This window comes from Enhydra lutris, unplaced genomic scaffold, assembly GCF_002288905.1.
Source record: "Enhydra lutris kenyoni isolate GAN:26980312 unplaced genomic scaffold, ASM228890v2 scaffoldscaffold3, whole genome shotgun sequence".
NCBI lineage: Eukaryota > Metazoa > Chordata > Mammalia > Carnivora > Mustelidae > Enhydra > Enhydra lutris.
This window is the reverse complement of record NW_019154087.1, coordinates 48507519-48528326: the sequence shown is the minus strand read 5'-3', so window position 1 is coordinate 48528326 and position 20808 is coordinate 48507519. Positions and strand designations below refer to the sequence as shown.

General features: G+C 37.7%; 1 protein-coding gene across 1 annotated transcript in view; it reads left to right on the top strand.

Moving 5' to 3' along the window:
• The window catches only part of LOC111155335 (platelet derived growth factor C), a 196911-nt gene that overhangs the window by 170059 nt on the left and 6044 nt on the right, over window positions 1-20808 (top strand). Inside the window, exons 4-5 of the mRNA XM_022515489.1 lie at window positions 12494-12701; window positions 17631-17848. Of these exons, the coding sequence (XP_022371197.1) occupies window positions 12494-12701; window positions 17631-17848 (426 nt within the window). The remainder of the gene's footprint in view (window positions 1-12493; window positions 12702-17630; window positions 17849-20808) is intronic.

The window sequence follows — 20808 nt, the reverse complement described above, 5'->3', positions numbered from 1 at the left end:
AAAAGGCAACCAGTTTAGCAGTGGTGGTATGGAGAGAAAAGTGTGGCTAGTGAGAGCCTCCTGGAGGAGTTGAATCTTTACTGGTCCATCACCATTAGCCAAATGAAGGGAGGTAGGTAATTCCTAACACAGGGAAAAAGCATGGGCAGAGGTTCCGATTCCTGAGCCTTGCTTATGGCTTCCACTAGAGTCTTCACACCCTTTTCCCCCACTCTTGACAGAGAAGAGAAGTAGAAAGCCAAAAATATAAACTTTTTTGTATCCCACCTTTCTTCAGATCGCTTCGGATTCTCCCGCTGCTTGGTGAGTAGATTGACATTCCATAGTTTGCCGCCCACAAAAGCCTCCTAATCAATCATAGATCCTTGCTGGCCTCCACAGCCTCCCACCCCGGCATCCTCTCCTCACCCCACAAGGGACAGTGCTTCAGCCCTGTTCTTCTTCTGCCTTTTCACCCAGTAACATTCTTTCTCCCAGCTCAGGCTCATTGTAAATACCAGAAGTGCTTCCTTCTCATCTGTAGAAGTCCTTTCTTATTCTCTGAGCTCTGCATTAACTTTAACCTCTTCTTTGTAGCCTCCCTTTAATTTTTCCAGGTGGAATGAAGTGCCCTCGTGGCACTTAGTCTTTGACCCCCATGGTAGTCTTTATGCAAGGGACACCGGTATAGCCATCAGCAGGTAAGAATAGCACGATGGCAATTTATCTTCATCACCTCAGTGCCCACACAGATTAGTCTGTGAGATAATTTCACTTGTATCTGCCGCCGATTCTGAAGTCCTGTCTTGCTTATACCAACAAATATATTAACTTTTCTGGTGTGTTTGGGGATGATGGCAGCAATTCTTCACAAGAGCATTCTACAATCTTTTTGACCTCGGGTGATTTCTTTTCACATGCTCAGAATTCTGACCATGTGACACAATTTTATCTTAGTGTAGTGACCAATGTGAAAGGACATCAGGAAAGAACATAAAATTATTTACACTTTCCTTTTTTGGAGGCGTTCAGATTGGGGGATGAGTATTGAAGACTTTATGGCATGATAGGAATATCACAGAGTGATTGAAAATGTAAAAGCAAATGACCAGGCACTTGATGAGATAATTAGAATCCATATTTTCCTCCGTCATGGAAGTGAGTACTCACTATTGAATAGTCACTTTGAAAGAGTTTGTTTTCATGCAGTCTCACACACTGTCATTAACAGTCACACAGTAGGCCTGACTAGTGAAATCCTGTATTTTTGTTGGGGTTTTATTTGCTTAATTTCACCTAAAGACTTTATAGGCAAGGAAGAAGGATTCGGAAAACTGAAATTAGAGATGTGAGCTGAGGATATTATTATATGTATCTTTGTTAAGTTCCTCATCGTAGAGCTGTTCATGGCCCTAAACATACCTAGACTTGTATTTCCTGAATTTGCTGTTATGAAATGCCTGTTTCTCCCCTGAGAAGAGCAACTGAATATAAATCTGCTTTAACAGAGAAAGAAGTTTGAACAAGGATTTCCCCTCTGGGGCAGGACAAGCTCTGATTTGCCGTGTCAGTGTTATAAGAATGTTGGGTGGGGATATCACTGAACGTTGACTAAATAGGTAATGTCACTCCATACAGCACAAACCAGCATAACTTATGAACTAAATTTTTTAAATTAATTGTTTATCTCTAAAGTTGATATGATGTTAATTAATGGACTATACAACAAAAATGTGTATGGGAATACCTACTATGTGTAGTACCTACTATGTATAATGCTCAATTTTTATGAAAATTTTAAATTGTACTGTTTACTTAATCCTTAAAACAATTTTCTAAGGGAGGTGATAGTGTCTCTGCTTTGAACATTATTCCCTAAAGACACACAGCACATAGCTAAGATGTTCAGCGTGTAATTTACAGAAACACCCAGTTTTATTTGGCTGGTGGGCCTGGCTGTCCTTCTCTGAAGAGAACATAATCTGCATCATCTGCATTCTGTAAGACAATTCCTGAGTGCCTGCTGACCAGATAGAATGTTCTCCAAGGCAGGATGAATGGCAACTTTCAGAAGACATAACAGGTTAAGAGAGGTTTGTAAAATCCATACAGACTTCCATCAGGTTTTACTGTTGCATAAGCAATAGAATGTTTAAAATAAAAGCCGTAATTGAAAAGTGTGAAGTTGAAAAGCAGATATTTATTTCTAGAAAAATGAATAATAATGTAATGTCTCCCATTTGTGGTCGAACATGTAAAGCTCTGTTATGTAATTCAGGTAACAAAGCAGAAAAGGAAGGCCAGGTAAATTATTACAGATGGTAGCTTGGATTATAAAATGGTAGCTGTGGAGGTGGCAAAAATTGGTCAGATTCTACACTTAGTCAGAAGGCAGAACCAAGATAATTGATGTGGGATGTGGGGTGTAAGCAAAGGAGGGGCTCGAAGGATGACTCCCGATGATGGAGTTGTCTTTTGCTGTGATAGCAAAAGGTGGTGCAGGTTAGAAATAGGGATTTGATGGTAGTCAGCATGTTAATCACACATAATGCTTTGAAACCATGTGAGATCACTGCAGGAAAGAACATACACAAAATAGAAATGGTCTGAGCAATGAGCCTTAGAACACTCCAGCATGTGGAGGCTGGGTGATTGAGGGGAGCCAGAAAACAGAGCTAAGGAGAAGCATCTGTTGGGGTAGGAAGAAAATTTGCAAAGCTATTGTAAATTAGGATGAAGACTGAGAAAATGAACCTTTGGATTCAAGCTGGTGTGTGGAGTAGGCGGGGGTGGGGGGAGGTCATTGATGACCTTTCAACTTTACATACCTGTGAACTACTTCCTTTAGGTTATCTAATTGTCCCTCCACAGCCTTTTTTTTTTTTTTTTTTTTTTTTTTGATCACTGTCTCCAGTTTCAGCTAGTTGCTCCCACTCTTCTTACCTTGTCAGGAGATTTGGGGTTTTTTAAAGATTTTATTTATTAGAGAGAGAACACGAGGTGGGGGGGTAGAGGTGGGGAGCCACACAGGGAGGAGGGAGCCCAACGCGGAACTCAATCCCAGGACCCTGAGATCCTGACCTGAGCTGAAGGCAGATGCTTAACCCACTAGGCCCCCAGGCGCCCCTGTCAAGAGATTTTTAAAATGCATAACTCCGTGCCATTGTTTCTCACTCAAGAAAGGTCTTCCACTCATACAAAATTCAAATGAAGTTAAGGGTCTTTTCTGACTATTAAACTTACCGAACACAGATTTGAAAATATCTACCAACATAAAATATCATTTCTCAGATCTTCACAAAGCATCCTGAAAATTTCCCTTATTGGCTGTTGAACAATACATTGAATATTGAACTGTAAGAGAAACTTCTGTAAGAAAGAGTCTTAGGGATTTGGGGTTGAGGTGGACATTAATTCACGTGTTTCAGCGAAGGTGTGTTTTCTTCTAACGGGTCTTAGTTTACGTTCTCTTTCCTTTGGAGTTCCTTACTGTTGATCATTTCTCGAATATTGTAACAAGGCAAATTTACAAGTACCCAATGTAATAAGATTAGAAAAAAAGTCATATGAGGCTTTGTTGTCAAACACTTGCAGCTGCTCAATGTTGTTTCAGCTTCTTATGGGCCATCACAGTTTTTTGATTCAGAGGAATCATTTTTAAACTCTTAGCAGAAGGAAAAAAAAAAAAACACACCATAATTTTGGCTTTCCATAGATGCCACTGAGAAAAATGTGCTTGGGAATATGTTATTTAGTTGCCCCATGGGATTCTAGTTTTCAATATAGATTATTACTTCTAATCCACTGTTTTACCTAAGGAAGTGGAGAACTGCGTGTTGACTCTGACTCACCAGCTGGCAATCAGCCTGCCCCCTGGTAAAGGACTGGCTCCTGGGAGACCGCCCCATCTAAGACATTAGCATCAGGGTGAAATTCTTTAATTGGGGTGCCTGCGGGCCACAAACGCGTTAGGTGAGGAGGATTTGAGGGTAACGGTGTCATAATTTGTCAATTTAGTCAAATGGTGGTAATTCTCAAGTTTCGTGCTGATAGGAATCAGGCCAATAGCAATTATTTCATCCACTTATTTAGTAAGAAGCCGTGCTTATGAACATAAACATTACTTTCTTTAAGGCACCAATTTCGGCAAAGCTAGTCCTCTCTTTTTCCATGTCCAAGCCATGCTCCTGCTCAGGTTTTGCCTGCAACCAGGAAGCCCTTGGCATTTGCAGGTCAGTTTCAGGTTTGAACCTTGAAATCACTGCTTTTAAGTTCTGGATGATAAACATTTCTCGCTTTTCATATTGGCCCATCGCTACCATTGCTTGTATAGATATGTCAAGTTTTATTCAATTACCGTGGTCTTTCAGTAAAAACCTCTCAATATTAAGACTTGATATGACATACAATCGGCCACCTTCCCTAGGATTTCTCACTTAAATATATAATCTGCATTACCCACAGAGTATTAAAACATCTGTTCTCGAGGAGGAATGCAAGCATTTGCTTTTCTTTGCTGGCTTAAAAATAATTTAAAAACATAACGAAGATAGCTTTTTGGATGAATTCAGATAACAACTAGGGGAAGGACCAAGAAGCATGTTTAAATGAATTGTTCCAGGGCATTCTTGTGTCTTTAGAGAACCTCCCGTTAGTGGTTCCTGGCAGGCAATTTTTGTCTGCATGCCCTGTCTGCTTCCTAAGCTCTTTAAAAGTCAGATCTATATACATTCTATCAGCTCGACATTCTGTAAATGAGATGGAGCGCACCCTGAGGAAGTGATGTAACAAGACTGAGCCAGGTTTATTTTCTTCTCTTTCAACACCTGGGTTATTATTTTGTTATTTGTTTTTCATGACTGCAGCAGTCATAAAGCCTAATCAGCTTTCCTAACCCTTCTGTTAGGTATGAATGAAGTGAAAGCCTCCTTATCAGTTTGAAATGTACTGTATGCAGTTGACTAAAAGCTGCAACAGAAATCTTTGTAGGCCCTAAAAGTTTTGCAGTGGTTGCTATGCTACTCAGAGTAAACATTTGTATGTGTGTATTCGTCCAGGGAAGATTCATGGTAAATGTTGTATTTTTAAAATTGCACTTGCCACAAAAATCCTAATAAAAAGACAAGCTCTGGTTTTTTAGAGATACATAACTATTTGTTGTGAATTATAAGCAACTCAGATGGTACTATTCGAAACAGGAAGTCAGCTTTTCTTTTTCTAAAAAAGGAAAAGATGAAAAATGGATGCATAAAATATGTAAAGTGGCCATAATAAAATACAAAGATACCAAAATGTTGATTTTTTTCTGAAGTTAACACTGGAGAAGTCAAGAGGGAACTCATTCTTGCAGCCAAACTTGCTGTGTTGAGCTGGTAACGCTGATTCTCAGATAGCCATTACTTGGTCTGAACACAGGGACTACCACTTATTTTTCAACAACCAAGTAGAAATATATTTATTTTTCAGTGACTCCTTCACATTAAATTCGCTTTTCATGGTCCACGCTCACCAGGATTTGTGTGATACAATTGAGTTACTTATGTGATTCACAGGAGCAACTTCTCCGTGTGGCTTTGCTTTGTCAAGGGAAAAATCACTCTTAGAATAAGGAGGGGGAAAAGCTCTCCTAGAATAGGGAATACTTGGCTTATAAAGGTTAAACTTCACCAGGGCAAGCATTTTGGTCTGCTTTGTTTCCAGTACCCACCTCATAAGCTTTTGAATAAACGTGAAATGATTTAATGGATATAGTATAAAATTCATCTTTGTTGGCAGCTCCGATAGATGGTGAGAAGGCAATGATGATACCATGCTCTCCTTCGCCAGGGCTGCTCTTACAAAATACCACAGAATGGTGGCTTACACAACAGAACTTATTTTCTCCCCATTCTTGAGGCTAGAAGTTCCAGATCAAGGTATCAACGGGATTCGTTTCCTCTGAGGTCTTTCTCTTTGGCATATAGCTAGCCATCTTCCTTCCCCCTGTGGTCTTTCTTCTATGTGTGTCTATAAGCAATTTCCTTTTCTTCTAAGCACCGGCCATACTGGATTAGGCTCCTCCCAAATGATCTCATTTTAACTGAATTACCTCTTTAAAGGCCCTGCCTCTGAACTCAGTCTTGTTCTGAGGTACTGAAGGTTAGACTTCAACATATGGATTTTAAAGGGACACAATTCAGCTCACAACACGGCACGTATCTATATGTATTTGAAAACATGCTGATATCAGTTCTCTAACGTGAACCTGTTTCCTTCTGATTTTTAGAGCCATACAGCTTCCATTCACAAGCTAGATACATATGCCTTTATAGGGACATTTGGATTCTTAAAAAGCAGGGTAAACTTGTATGCACTCTCAGGATAGCAAAAAAAAAAAAAAAAAATGTCAAATTATGTTAGCTATAGAATAGGGCAGTATCTCCCAAAATTTACTGATAATCTAAAACAACAAGGAAAATTTTTTTAAAAAGTAGAGTTCCGCACCATCACATATTTACTAAGGAGTATGTTTTGTTTTTGCAACTTTCCAAAATTTTGCTGAAGCAGTATTGGACTCTTTTTTTTTTTTTTAATTTTTCCTCTTCTTTTTTTTAAATCAAGATATAATTGGCATATAACGTTGTGTGAATATAAGTTGTACAATGTGTCAATTTCATACATTTATATACTGCAGCATGATTACCACCATACCATTAGCTAACACCTCTATCACATCACGTGATGATTCTGTTTTTGTAGTGAGAACATTTAAGATCTCTTAACATCTTTGAAGTATATTAAACAGTATTGTTGACTATAATCACAATGTTATGTATTCTCCAACACTTATTAATTTTTAACTGCAAGTTTGTACCCTTTCACCAACATCTCCCCAACTCTCCCAAACCACACCCCTCCCCACCGCCTATGCTAACTGCCATTCTATTCTGTTTCTACAAGTTCAGCTTTTTGAGATTCTGGAAGTAAAATCATACAGTACTTGTCTTTCTCTCTCTGACTTACTTCACATAGTACAATGCCCTCAAGTTCCATCCATGTTGTCACAAATGTCATAATTTTCTTCTTTCTCATGGCTGAATAATATTCCATTGTAAATATACACCACATCTTCATTACCCATTCATCCAGTGGTAGATGATTGTTTCCATATCTTGGCTATTGTGAATAATGCTGCAGTAAACATAGGATAAATATTTTTTTATATCCTGTTTTCATTCCTTTGCATATAAATCCAGAAATGGGATTGCAGATGATATGATAGTTCTCTTTTTAATTTTGTACAGAACCTCCATTTTGTTTTCCATAATAGCTGAGCATATTTATATTCCCAGAACAGTGCCTAAGGATTTTTTGGAAATAATACCAAAAGCACAAGTGACAAAAGCAAAAATCTTCCAGTGGGGCCATATCAAAACAAAAAGCTTCTGCACATCAAAGAACCAGTCAACCAAATGAAAAGGCAACCTGTGTAATGGAACAGAACATTTGCAAACCATATATCAGATAAAGGGTTCATATCCAAAATACAGCAAGAACTCATACAGTTCAAAAACCAAAACCAAACAAACAAACTGATTTTTTTTTAAAAAATGGGCAGAGGATCTCAATAGACATGGTTTTTTTCAAAGCATCCAAATGACTAACAGTACATGAAGAGATGCCCAACATAACTCATCATCAGGGAAACAAATCAAAACCATGATGAGATATCACACTTATTAAAATGGCTGTCAGGAGGACAGGGGATGAGTATTGGCAAGGACGTGGAGAAAATGAACCCTCTCGTATCTGACAATTATATAGAATTCTTAAATTTGAAACCTGGAAAGAAACTTAAAGGTAACTGAGTTTAGCAGCTGTTGCTTTACAGAGGAGGAAACTGAGGCTCAGAGGGGTTATCATATCTCCCTCAATGCTCTTCCCTAAATCTGAGCAGCTCCAGGATTAGAGTCTAGACACTCACCCTTGATGAGGGCTCTTCTCCCATGTCATACTGTCATTCAGAATGATTTTCGCCAAGAAATTTAGAAGACCTCATTTATGTCTAGGACCCTTCTTAGTACACGACCTTGATATTTTTAAAATGCATTATCTGACAGGTCACTTCATTGCATAGAGATTTCAGATCTCCTCCTGCCCTTTCACCCTCTGTCCCTCCAAGTGACATACCTGAACATCTAGGCTGGAACTAGACAACCACCAGGTTGTCACTGCTACCCTGCACGTAATGGCAGGAAAGTTTTTTTTCCTGGCCCACTAAGGGGGCTGATTTAGTTTACGTGACAGAACACCAGGAAACTGTGCCTTCCATTACTGACCATTATCATCCACCAAATAGCCTTAGGGCAACCCATAACTTAGTAATAAGTTATGGGTTGGTGAATAGAAGAGAGAGGAAGTGGAGAATGTGCAGATCCAATTCAACCCACAGCACTTAGCCCAGCGTAAGTATTTTTAAATACAAAAGATATTGTTGGAATTCTTTAGACACTCAATTTCAGAGAAAGAGCTATGACTTCGACTAAAAGTAGTTTTTGGTTAGAAGAAAAATTAAAACTTAAAAATATCAGAGGGCATTTTTTCCCCCTCTGACCTCTTTTTTCCATTGCTCCCCCTTTTCTCTGAGAATCCCTTTAGAGGTCTTAGAAAAGCAGAACTACAAATGTTAACAGCTTGGTGGTTCCTTGAACCAGTGGGCGTGGTTAAGAGTCATGAGAAAGCTCTTAAATGAAAGCACTGCTTTCTCTTAGAAAGATTGATTCTTAGAATCCAGAGGAAGCAAGCTGATTATCCCCTCCAGTTTTGGGGTGGGGACTGCTGTGTGTGTGTGTGTGTGTGTGTGTGTGTGCATGTGTGTATGCGTGTATGTGTGTATTGTTACCTTTTTTAAAAACATCCTATTTCAATTTAAATATTTAGAAACTTGTAAGTTGAAATAGTAAATTGAAAATAGTAAGTTGAAAATCGACCAATATATGTGTGCGGTAATGTATGCTAAATTGTGTTCTTCCGATCTTTGTCCTTTCAGGAGATTGATATTCTAATATTTCATTGAGTCCAAGGTGTGCGTATTTTATTTGTTTGCTATTACAGGCTTATTTTGTTTCACTTTCTTTTGTATAAATACTTCGAACTTTTAGCTCAGCAATGTTGGTTTCAGTTGGAACTTTTCATTGCTTCAAAAGTAATGCTCTATGCAGAGACTCTTAAAAAAATGTGGAAACAAAATAAGCCAACCCCTACTTGGATTATAGTCTAATTGAAAATAACTTAAATAACAATTTAATATCATACCTAAAATATACATCTGCACTCTGACATTTTAATGAAGAATATATTTTTGTTTTAGCTTTCTACGTTTACTCTCCGTGTGCAGATCATGAGACATTTGATTTGTTTTATATCGTCATAGTCATGAGTAATAACTCAGTTATTCTTTGAGTATTACCGACCCTTCATTTTCACTTTATATAAACATACATTTTGGTCTGTCTTTTAAAAATTTGCAAAACATTTGCATTAACCTTTTCACATTATAAATTTAATCAGTATTATCAAATTGGTTGAATTAACAGTGAAAGCTTTTATTAGATAATTGTTTATTTATATCCATAATATAGTTATCAACTGTAATAGTACTCTCTATCAAAGCAATTTTGTATTTCTGGGACAATTAAAAAAATACTGGGAGTAAATAGAAATGTATTACATTTGGTTTCTACTCTAAAAAGTTGGATAGAATAATTAAAAACATCTTAGTGCTAATAATATTTTAGCCAGACTCTTGATATTAGATCTTTACACTAAGAGTGAAATCCGCTTTGACCCAAGACTGCCACATTGATTTCTGCTCATTATGTTGTATAAAAATGCTTCCCTTCCTGTGGGCAGAGAGGACTCTGCACCCTTAAAGCTATGAGGCCCAGCAGGGGTTATGCCTGCCCCACAGAACAGTGGTCCTTTTTTTTTTTTTTTTTTTTTTTTTGGCTCACTTTCTAATTGACAGGGCAGCTTCTGCTTTTCAAACCATGTGCCCACGGGATAGCCCAGAAAGGAGATCTTTTTCAAATTGACACAATTGAGATATATGGCCAACGATGGCCCTGTTATTAATGAAATTTTCATGGATGAATCATGTTTCGAGAAAGACCGTTATAAATGGCAAAGATTCACTGTCTGGATCAAAGGAGGGAGGGTTTTGCATTTGGGGAAGGGGAGCCGTATTTAACATGGGTAGAGGAACAAGGTCTGCGATGAGTATGACATGTGCAGTAGTTAGTGAAGAGACTGGATTGATTGGAACAAAATGTGCATGTCTTTGATGAGTAGAGGATTAGATGGGAAAGTTGAGCAGAGGTCAGATTGTGAGGATCCTGAGTGCAGGGTAAGGAATTTGGATTTTATCCTCCAGATGAGAAATCACTCTAGGCATTTGTCCAGATTCATCACATGATCAGTGATAACTTATTTTAGGTAGATTAACCCAGTGTTATGCAGCAGAGAATAAAAGGAATAAGGAAAGACTAAAAGCAGATCAACAGAGTTAGCTGCTGCTATAAATAGTACATTGTTTCCAGTATCTGGCCCAGGATCCAAGTAATCAGGATGAAAGGAAGAGCTTACATGATAGTTATTTAAATTATTATAACAAATGTTATAACTTTTATTGGATCTCTAAAAGGAAACTATTTATTATAAAAATGTTAAAAATAGGACATGTATGTCTTATATTTATGTATATTGAATCGGGGCATATTTATATAGCTTGGGGATGTTTTTGTCACTTTCTACATTGTAGGCATTTCTCTTGTTGATAAAACTTCTTGAAGGACCTCATTTTTCATGACTGTACGCCATTTCAGTTTGAGTACAGTGCAAGTAACTGTTCCAATATTGTAAGTTTAGATTTGTTATCAAGTTTCTGTTATTGTAAATACTACTGTAATGAACATGACATAAATTTCCTATTCCACGCTTGTCCTCTCCCCTCCTCTGCAAAGTTAGTAATATAAATAAAAGTAATAAGTAATAAAAAAATAAGTTGAGCATCTGTTCATGTATTTGTTCCGCCTATTTTGATTTCAGTTCTGATCTACCACTCCCTACCTTTAGTCTGTTTGTTAAAAGTTAATGGTTGTGGGGGCAGGTTTGCCATTGAACTTTCATTGAAATTATTGCCCATTTGTGGCTAACCATTTAAAATTATGTATTTTAATTTCTTGCTCTATACCTTGGCATTTAGATTTTTTGTATTTCTCTCTATTTCAAACAACACTGTAATGAATATCATTGCACATATTTCCATGTGCACAAATAAAAGTATGTGAGCCTCAAAAGTGAATTGCAGAGACAGGGGTCATATAAATCTTTTATCTATATATCCTGTGTACATCCATTAAATCAACTGAAGTGGTTGTACCAATTTATGCTCACTTCTGCAGGCAGAATAGAGAAATTCCAATTTACCCACATCCTTGGCAGTCCTTTTCTTTGAAATCGTTGCCAATATCACATACGTGAGATAGTAACATCTCCTTTTTTGTATGTGAAATAAGACCTCACTTTGTTTTGCATTTCTCTGATAACTAATGGATTTTAGCATGCTTTTATATGTCGACTGGCCACTTAAGCCTCTTGTCTGGAATTTGCCCACTCTCTATTGAGTTGTTGGGTGTTTTTGTATATGCTGGACACTCGTCCTGTGACAGTCATGTCGTTCGTCAGGCCATTCTCCCAGTGTCTGTCTTTTAATCCTGTTTATTAAAAAAAGTATGGGCAAATGTATCAAAGTTATTTTTTATGGTTTGGGTGTTCTCCGTCTTGACTAACAAATTCTTCTCCAACGAGAAAGGCTTATTGCCTATATTTTGTTCTAATTCTTCATGGATTAATTATTTTATATTAAATTTTTAATTTGTCTGACACTCATCTGCATAACTACCTGGTGATTTTCCAGATGGAGGAAAATAAAAAGTGAAAAACAAAAGAAAAATTGGGTAAATGGTGTTATAATTTCCACTGTAAGTCCCTAATTGAACCATAGAGACATTTTCCTTTTTATTTAAGCATCAGATATCCACATCCACCATGGTTTGTGATAATGAAGGTTAATGTCTTTCTCACTGACTGCACAAAGATCTATTGGAATTCATCTACATGAACTTGCAAAAAAATTAGTTCTGATTTGGGTTGAATACAATTTCAGTTTCTTTGCATTTTTAGCCTCAGTTTACCTTACTTCATGCCTAAGTCCAGAAGAAATACAGTCATTTTTTTTTAAAGATTTCATTTATTTATTTGACAGACAGAGATCACAAATAGGCAGAGAGGCAGGCAGAGAGAGGGAGGGGGAAGCAGGCTCCCTGCTGAGCAGAGAGCCCAATGCGGGGCTCGATCCCAGGACCCCGGGATCATGACCTGAGCCGAAGGCAGAGGCTTTACCCCACTGAGCCACCCAGCACCCCATACACTGTCATTTTTAAAACAGTTAACATAAGATTCATTTTACTTTCAGCAATTCACAGAAGCTGTGAGCCCTTCTGTGTTACCGCCTTCAGCTTTGCCACTGGATCTGCTTAATAACGCTGTCACTGCCTTCAGTACCTTGGAAGATCTCATTCGGTATCTTGAACCAGACAGGTGGCAGTTGGACTTGGAAGATCTATATAGGCCAACCTGGCAACTTCTTGGCAAGGCGTTTGTTTTTGGAAGAAAATCCAGAGGTAAGTTTTCTCTTCAGATTAGAACCAACCCCTAGTAATTTTCTTAGCAATTTTAGTGTTTTGGATCCTTCTATCACAGCTTCAAAGGAGTAGAGTTTAAAATTCTTCCATGATATGTGTAAATAGCCCATCGTTGTAACATTTGGGCATATTTACACACTAAATAAGGATGCATATAAAAAGAAGTAATTATAATTCAGGGGGTTTAGAAGATTAAAAGGAATACTTTTGCTGAAAATTCTTGCCATTTCTTTAATTCAAAAATACCATTTTGATGAAGTCCCCTGTTATGTTTCATGAGAATCATTGCTTATTCACATTTAATATTTGGGGTATATTGATTTAGAGATTCAAGAGAGATTACCTTAGCTGCTAACCAGATTTGGGCCTTAGAAAAGGGAGAGAAATAAAAATCGTCACCTACCATGTCCCCGATGGTCAGGGTTATATCAATTTCCATCTCTTAAGCCTACAGACTTCTATAAATAATATGGAAAATAACAGTGGCTCATCATAATATAGAACTAGGAGTTTCCAGGACAGGATCCAGAACAAGAAAAGAATGACCGAAGGGTACCCATACCATGATAATTGTTCTCTCTATAAATTTGCCTCTGAAATGATCACTTGACCCTATAAGCCTATCTCCCTCCAAGAGTAAAAGTGAGTAAAAGTGTTGATAATTAAACTTAATTCCGTATGATCAAGAGATTGGAAATAACGTTAACCGAGTCTTCCCTAAGGTTAGCTAATTTTTCCAGTAACATTAAGTTTGGAAAGTATCCATATCAGGCACAAACGAAACAGTAATAGAAATAACTAGCTAATTATAATGCCCTCAAAAAGTCCATTTCAGGCTCTCAGAAACATTGCAGTCTACCCAGGGTCACTCTAGAGAATGGAATGACAGTCTGGAGAATTTATATGGAAGGAACGATGTTTAGGTAGGTTGAGCAATTCCCAAGGGCAGATTGCACCAGACTCGTTCTTCTAAATCCTGTCAGAAAGAAACCCGATTCCTGCCCTTTCCTGCTGGAGTTGCAGCCCTTCTGGATCAAGAGCTCTAATCTCAGCAGGTCATGTCCAGACTTGCCCAACCACAGTATTTTGCTATGCCAACAGACGTGGTTTCCTTTCAGCAATATTTGAAATTGGTGTTCAAGTACATGGGCAGCCGAATCCTGTCCAGATGCTGAAAGCTGTTACATATTTATAAGATTTGATCTTGATGAATAACTTGATGAATAACTTACGAACACTTCCCTTCCCTCCCACTTAGGAACAGGAAAACGAAGATCTGCAAGGCTAGCTGAAACCCTTGTGAATGGAGCCTTTGTTAGATTTGAGGTAGATAATCACGTTGATCTGGAAGAGGCCAAGGGAGTAAACCAGGTTCTAAGCTCAGATCTTGTTTTTGACAGCTGATCTCAGGATTCAAGTCTAAAAATCTCCCTCCCAGCCATGCCTTTAGGACCCACACCTCTCCACCTGGTGCTCAGTGACAATATGGCCAGAGGCTAGCATATATTTAAAAGCATCCAGCACCGAACCAGATCTTTCAAATATTCATTTAGCACTTTCCAAATTGAAGCCCTTTGCAGTTTGCCAAAACTATTAACTTTTTAAGCATACAGTAAGTGTGAGAAAAGCAGTGTATATTTTTGGAACTCTACATAAACTAAAATGCAGGTGTGGGATAACATCTCTATAGACAAAACTAACTCCCCTCCCGAGAGTCTTTCTACAAAGGAACAAGGAGTAAAACGTTTAAAAGCTCCTAATTAGACATCGAAATTGATTTTCCACAGAATAAACATATCACAGTGTTACGACATTCATCTTACAGAGACCACCCTCAGATTGCGTTACAGTAATAGAATATCCTTGAGCTGAATATCTTAAAAGAGTAAGCAACTAAGGAAGGAAAATGTACCCATTATTTTTTTTTTCAGTCCGCATTAGCTTTTTTAGTAGAACTTGCAATATTGGTGAATCTGAACAAGAAAATCTGCATTAGGAAAACGACTTTAATGGGTGCCTTACTCAAAATGTTCATTCTTTAGAGAGACAAACTAATCCATGTGTTGTCTTAGGAAGTAGTTACGGAAAAGAAAGAAAGAACCCAAACACTGATATTTTACACAGGGAAACCACCATAAGACTATAATTAGGTTATGAAAAAAATATGTGTTGGACGTGATCTTTCTTTCTCTTTTTTGATCTTTTTTTTTCTTTTTTCTTATGCAGAAGTTCTGTACAATTTTTGGAGAATTTGTGACATCAAATTATAGTCAGATGACTTATTTTAATGAGGCTTAGATGAGCTTGAAGCCTTAGGAGTAGGAAGCTTATATTTCAAATAAGATATCCCAAACTGAAAATCCCTAATTGCAGTGTGCACTGCGTTTGGGTTTTTCAGTGTTTTTATTTTGTTTTGTTTTGTTTCTTTCCTTTTCTTCCTCTGACTTAGGGTTTTCATTCATACCTTGCTACTGCAGAAAAAGAAAAGACCTTATTTTCTAAGTCAGGCTTACACAGTACTTAAAAAGGGCTTTTGACTGTTGTGTCAAACATGATAAATGAGTGGAAGCTAAGTTGCAAGTGTGTTTAAATTTTCACATTGTAGCAGGTATCATAACTCAGTTCACTGGGGAAATCTGTCTAACCTTTTATTGTGGTTAAGTAAACATTTTAAAGTGAACATATACAGTCTCATTTTCTAGTTCATGAAATAGTGTGTTTAAAACTGAGGTAGATGAATATCCTTTGAAAGCGGAGAGCTTCATTCACATTCTAAAGAGGTATAAATCTTAAATAAGCATTGAAAATTTTGGCAACTGGCTTTTGTATTGTATGTGTGTTTTTGACTTTCTAAACCCTTCTTGCCCAGATAGTAACTTCTAGAGAAAAGATTCAGATAAACTCACAAATAGCTTTAGCAATTACAGAGCAGTATGTACATAGACTATTAGTTCAGCCAAAGGAAACCAGGTAAAATATGTGACATCATTTAACTCAATTATCTCATTACTTTTTTAGAGATAAGTTGGTCTTTTATGGCACACAAAAGAATGAACTCATTTCCTCTTAAATATTTAAAAGCTTTCCTTTCACAGGATCATTTTCAGATGAAAGGGAAATCTTTAAATACTCAAAACAGTGATTTTCTATTGAGTTGGGAAACAATTTTTTAGCTAAATAAGTAGTTGAAATGAACCCATGGAATGAGCATTTCTTTAGCGTTTCCCTACACTTGACCAAGGTTTTAGTCAACCCTATAGTTGACTTGTGCTTATAATTTACAATTGCACATGTATGATTTACCATACATTTCTTGAAAATACAGTGGCTTCCTTTGACATTTTAGAAAAACTTGATCACACGTATAAGTAAATGTAGAATTGTAAAACAAGCAATAAGAAAACAAGCATTTGATTCTTAATCACATTCTCATTTTAAAATTATTTTCAAATATTAACACTTGAATTTTGAAACTGGAGTACATAGTGCTTATTATTACTTGAAGCCATCCTTAGCCAGAAAATGCTTCTTTTTTTTCAGTTCTTATTTATAATGTTTCCAATATTAGTGAAAAGGTATTTAACCAGATTTATTCTATTAGATAATATTTCAAATTTTAATAAAATCTTCCTTTTGGGGTGACACCTGGGTGGCTCAGTGGGTTAAGCCTCTGCCTTTGGCTTGGGTCGTGATCTCAGGGTCCCGGGATCAAGCCCCACACCAGGCTCTCTGCACAGCGGGGAGCCTGCTTCCCTCCCGCCCCACGCTCTGCCTCTCTGCCTACTTTTGATCTCTCTCTGTCTGTCAAATAAATAATAAAATCTTCTTTTTTGAAGAAAAAGTTTTGATGAATTGTATGTTATCCAAAACTCTTCAGTTTTATTGGAATTGCTATTATTTGAATATTTCTAGGGAAAAAGGGGCAAAGTTATAAAGCAGAAATTAAAATTACAGGATATGGTAATTAAGTACTATTCACGTTTTATATAAATTCATATTAAATATGAAATGCTATTTTTATATAAATTAACTGAGGAAAGTATCATTTGGTAGTTAAAAGCAATGATTAAGAATTCACTACAACAGTCTGATGAAAGAATATTTTTGTTTTGTCTTCACAAGTAGGTATACTTTTCAAGAATAAAACACTACATAGTTAACCAACTTGCTAAAAAAAATAGAGACAATCATTATAAACTAGACATCTTTTCTATCCTTTAGAAGGAGAAGAATAGAAATCTGAAGGCGCCTAGTTAAACTGAATTTCAAATGCTATGAAAATTACTCAGGGCACCGGAAGCAGGGGTCTTCAGCAACCTCAGCCCTTTTAAAGTGTATCATTTTTTTCATTCATGTTCTACTCAGTTGTCCTCAAAAATTCATTTCCTTCATGCCCTTTTTGCATTTTCTGAGTCTCATAGCCAGAAAAATTATATAAAGTCCTGGCAGTAAGTTTCTGTAAGTTGTTCTTCATTAATTGCCTGAGCTTCTAATCCTTTTTAAAAATTGCATTTGTTTTCTAATCCAAGCATTCATCATTTTACATTCTACTCTTCCCTTCCAATGCTCTCCTTGTTTACTTTTTTATGAGGGTTAAAAGGTGTAGCACTCTTTCTCTGTATAAAGTTTCCTATTTATAGCTCTCAACTGTTCTGTTGGCTCTGTTCTTAACACTGCACAATGGCACCTCTTTAATGGACAGTACGACATAATGAACCTTTGTTGACTATAAAATGAAAAGTCCAAGTTGCGAGCGGCAGAGCCCCAAAACCTCATCAAAGTAAGAAGAGGCCTTGTTGGGCATAGTGTCGGTGAAACAGATTTCTCTATGGAAAGATCTTGATGAAGCAGATTCAGGCTCAGGGCATAACCATGTTATTTTTCTTTGCTTTCTTTTATGCCATGTAGTGGTGGACCTGAACCTTCTAAAGGAGGAGGTACGACTCTACAGCTGCACACCGCGTAACTTCTCAGTGTCCATAAGGGAAGAGCTAAAGAGAACCGACAGCATTTTCTGGCCAGGTTGTCTCCTGGTTAAACGCTGTGGTGGGAACTGTGCCTGCTGTCCCCACAATTGCAAGGAGTGTCAATGTGTCCCAAGCAAAGTCACGAAAAAATATCACGAGGTAGGTATACCCTTTTCTTCTTGGGTTTCTTTGCACCTTAAAAAAAAAAAAAAGATGACAAAGTCGTGTATCTGAAATGAATTTTTGTTTAAGAACAAATAAAGTTGGCAAAATAGTTTTTTTTGTTTTTTTTTTGTTTTTTTTTTTTTTAAATCAGGACCTTGAACTCAAAAACCCGAGCATTGAGAATTTAGCAAACTTGTCCTCTGATTGTATGACACGGGTGGTCAGTGACGTTTTCATCTGTCATACAAAAAAAGTAAATATGTTCTGCAGGGGGGAAAAAATGGGTGAAATTTTTAGCTTTACACATTTCAAAAGATGAAGGGAAAATATTTTAAAAGACAGATTTGTCTCTGTTGGAGAAAGGAGATCTTTGATACTTATTTCTCCACTTGGGGCAATACGGGAACACAAATCCCAAGAAGACATATTCACAGTTATACCAGTCTTCCTATTATTCGTGTTGCCCCAAATAGCATGTTAAGCCTTTTATGGATTCCTTTCATCTCTATTCTGTGGAATTAAGGAAAATATAAATACTAAATGTTAGTAATGATTGTTTTTCAGAGCCTCGGGAACCTTAGAACTTACTCCAAATTTTTGTTAGTGCTAGAATATACCAGTTATGCCCACCCTTTCTCCAGCAACATTGTGTAGCGTTGTACATCAGGAAGCAAAACATTCTTGATGAAGCAACCTTAGTTTTTTGTTTGTTTGTTTTAAATATTTTGTTTATTTAGTTGACAGAGAGAAAGAGTAGAAGTAGGCAGAGCAGCAGGCAGAGGGAGAGGGGGGAAGCAGACTCCCCTCTGAGCAGGGAGCCCGATGTGGGGCTTGATCCCAAAACACTGGGATTATAGAGGTAACCTTAATTTGCACAAAACGTTTACATTATACTACAGTGAAATCGGCCCTTCTGACTTCATCTCGGTATAACTTTATCTCGTTACTTTGTATTTTTTTCCACTAACCCAAAGAGTAATACAACATAAATATCTGCTTAATAAAATAATTTTTCATGTGCATAAGGATATCAATAAAACCCTTATCTGTTAGCTAAACTAAAGCTGCCCAGGCAGCTGCACAATGGCACCTCTTTAATGGACAGTACGACATAATGAACCTTTGTTGACTATAAAATGAAAAGTGCACTTTACATAGCACGGCTGGAACCCCCTTACCTTTCACCAGTATTGCACTGGCAGCTGATAAAGAGGGACAGAAGCACTGGATCCCAATTGGCAAGGAACCCTGTTTCCATCCTAGATCTACCATTAACTTGTAACCATCAGCAGGATACTTAACCTCTGTTCAAATAAATGTAAGATACGATAACCTCTTAGGTTTTTCCCAGCTGTGTTATTCCCTGACAATCAGTCAATTGCCATTTTTGGAATGTCACATCCCAAACTGGCAGTCTGTGAATTTAAAAAAAAAAAAAAAAAAAAAAAAAAAAAAGGACTGTTTACCACCAATACTCATGTCCTACTTTCATTTCTGCATTCCGTTCTTCTAAAGATCCTGTCCTGGGGGGCGCCTGGGTGGCTCAGTGGGTTAAAGCCTCTGCCTTCGGCTCAGGTCATGATCTCAGGGTCCTGGGATCGGGCCCCACATCGGGCTCTCTGCTCAGCAGGGAGCCTGCTCCCTCCTCTCTCTCTGCCTGCCTCTCTGCCTACTTGTGATCTCTCTCTGTCAAATAAATAAATAAAATCTTTAAAAAAAAAAAAAAAGATCCTGTCCTGGGAATGATCTCTGCTCCCCTTTCAGGAAGGAGATGATCATCAGCTTGGTGGCTCAGGTTGCTTCAGCCAGGCTGTGCTCAGAAGCCCGCCTTGCTGCTACTCTATGAATCAGGAATCTTAGAGTCAAGGAAAAACCCCTAATATGGAAGTGCCAAACAGACTCAATAAAATGCCTTAAAATCGAGGCAGGCATTAGAACTGATTGGTGACTAGAGAGGCTGCGATGAAAACAGAAATTAAACGAGAGTGAACTTTCCTCACCTGAAATCGTCTAATTGTGGACTTTCTGAAACATATCCCCATTAAATACAGTGTATCCCGGGACCCGGAAGTAGCCAACAACGCTTGATTTATAGTCACTATCTTAGAGCTATAAAACCCAGACTAGTCAGAGTAGCTTTTTTAAACCAGCTTATCAGATGCCGAGCCTCCATCGTGTTTTTGGTCAGCTCACTCAGTCCTCAAGTCGAGTGGATCGTCATCTCTCCTCTACTTAAAGATTTCATTTCAAATAACATTGGTTTTAGGGTTGTTAAGAAAGTTGCCACAAAGTGTGTGGCATCTGTTTAGCGGCTCAGATAAAACTCTTGTGTGAGGAAAGACTGTGGGCAGTGCTTGTGAAACTCACTGGCCCTCTTCCAGAATGACATCATTCCTTATTCTGTAGTCTTTGGGTGGGACGGTTATGTATGCATTATCTGTACGTACACACAGACAAGTATGGATGGTTACCTAATGGTGTGACCACCTAAGACAAGTTTCCCACAGATATCTCTAATGCATGTGTGTGGGGAAATACAATACTCCACATTTCTCACAGATACCTCCCGGTAACAATCATGTCTTAATTTTTTATAATGCTTTGTAGGAATCATTAATTTTTCTGTGATAGGTTTTTATTAATAAATTACCTTATAAAAAAAAAGGGCTTTTATCTGTTTGGTGTAATTGATCATTTCTGAAGCCTAGATTTTTCTCAGTCTGATGTTTTGGAGGTAAGTTGTGAGTTTAGTACTACTGCTTCTAAATAAATGAAATTATTTGGGGGCACCTGAGTAGCTCAGGCAGTTAAGTGTCTGCCTTAGGCTCAGGTCGTGATTTCAGAGATCAAGTCCCTTGTCAGTCTCCCTACTCCTCAGTGGGGAATGTGCTTCTTCTTCTGCCTCTCCTGTCCCTCAACCTGTGCTTTCTGGTGGGCTTTCTCTAGCTCACTCT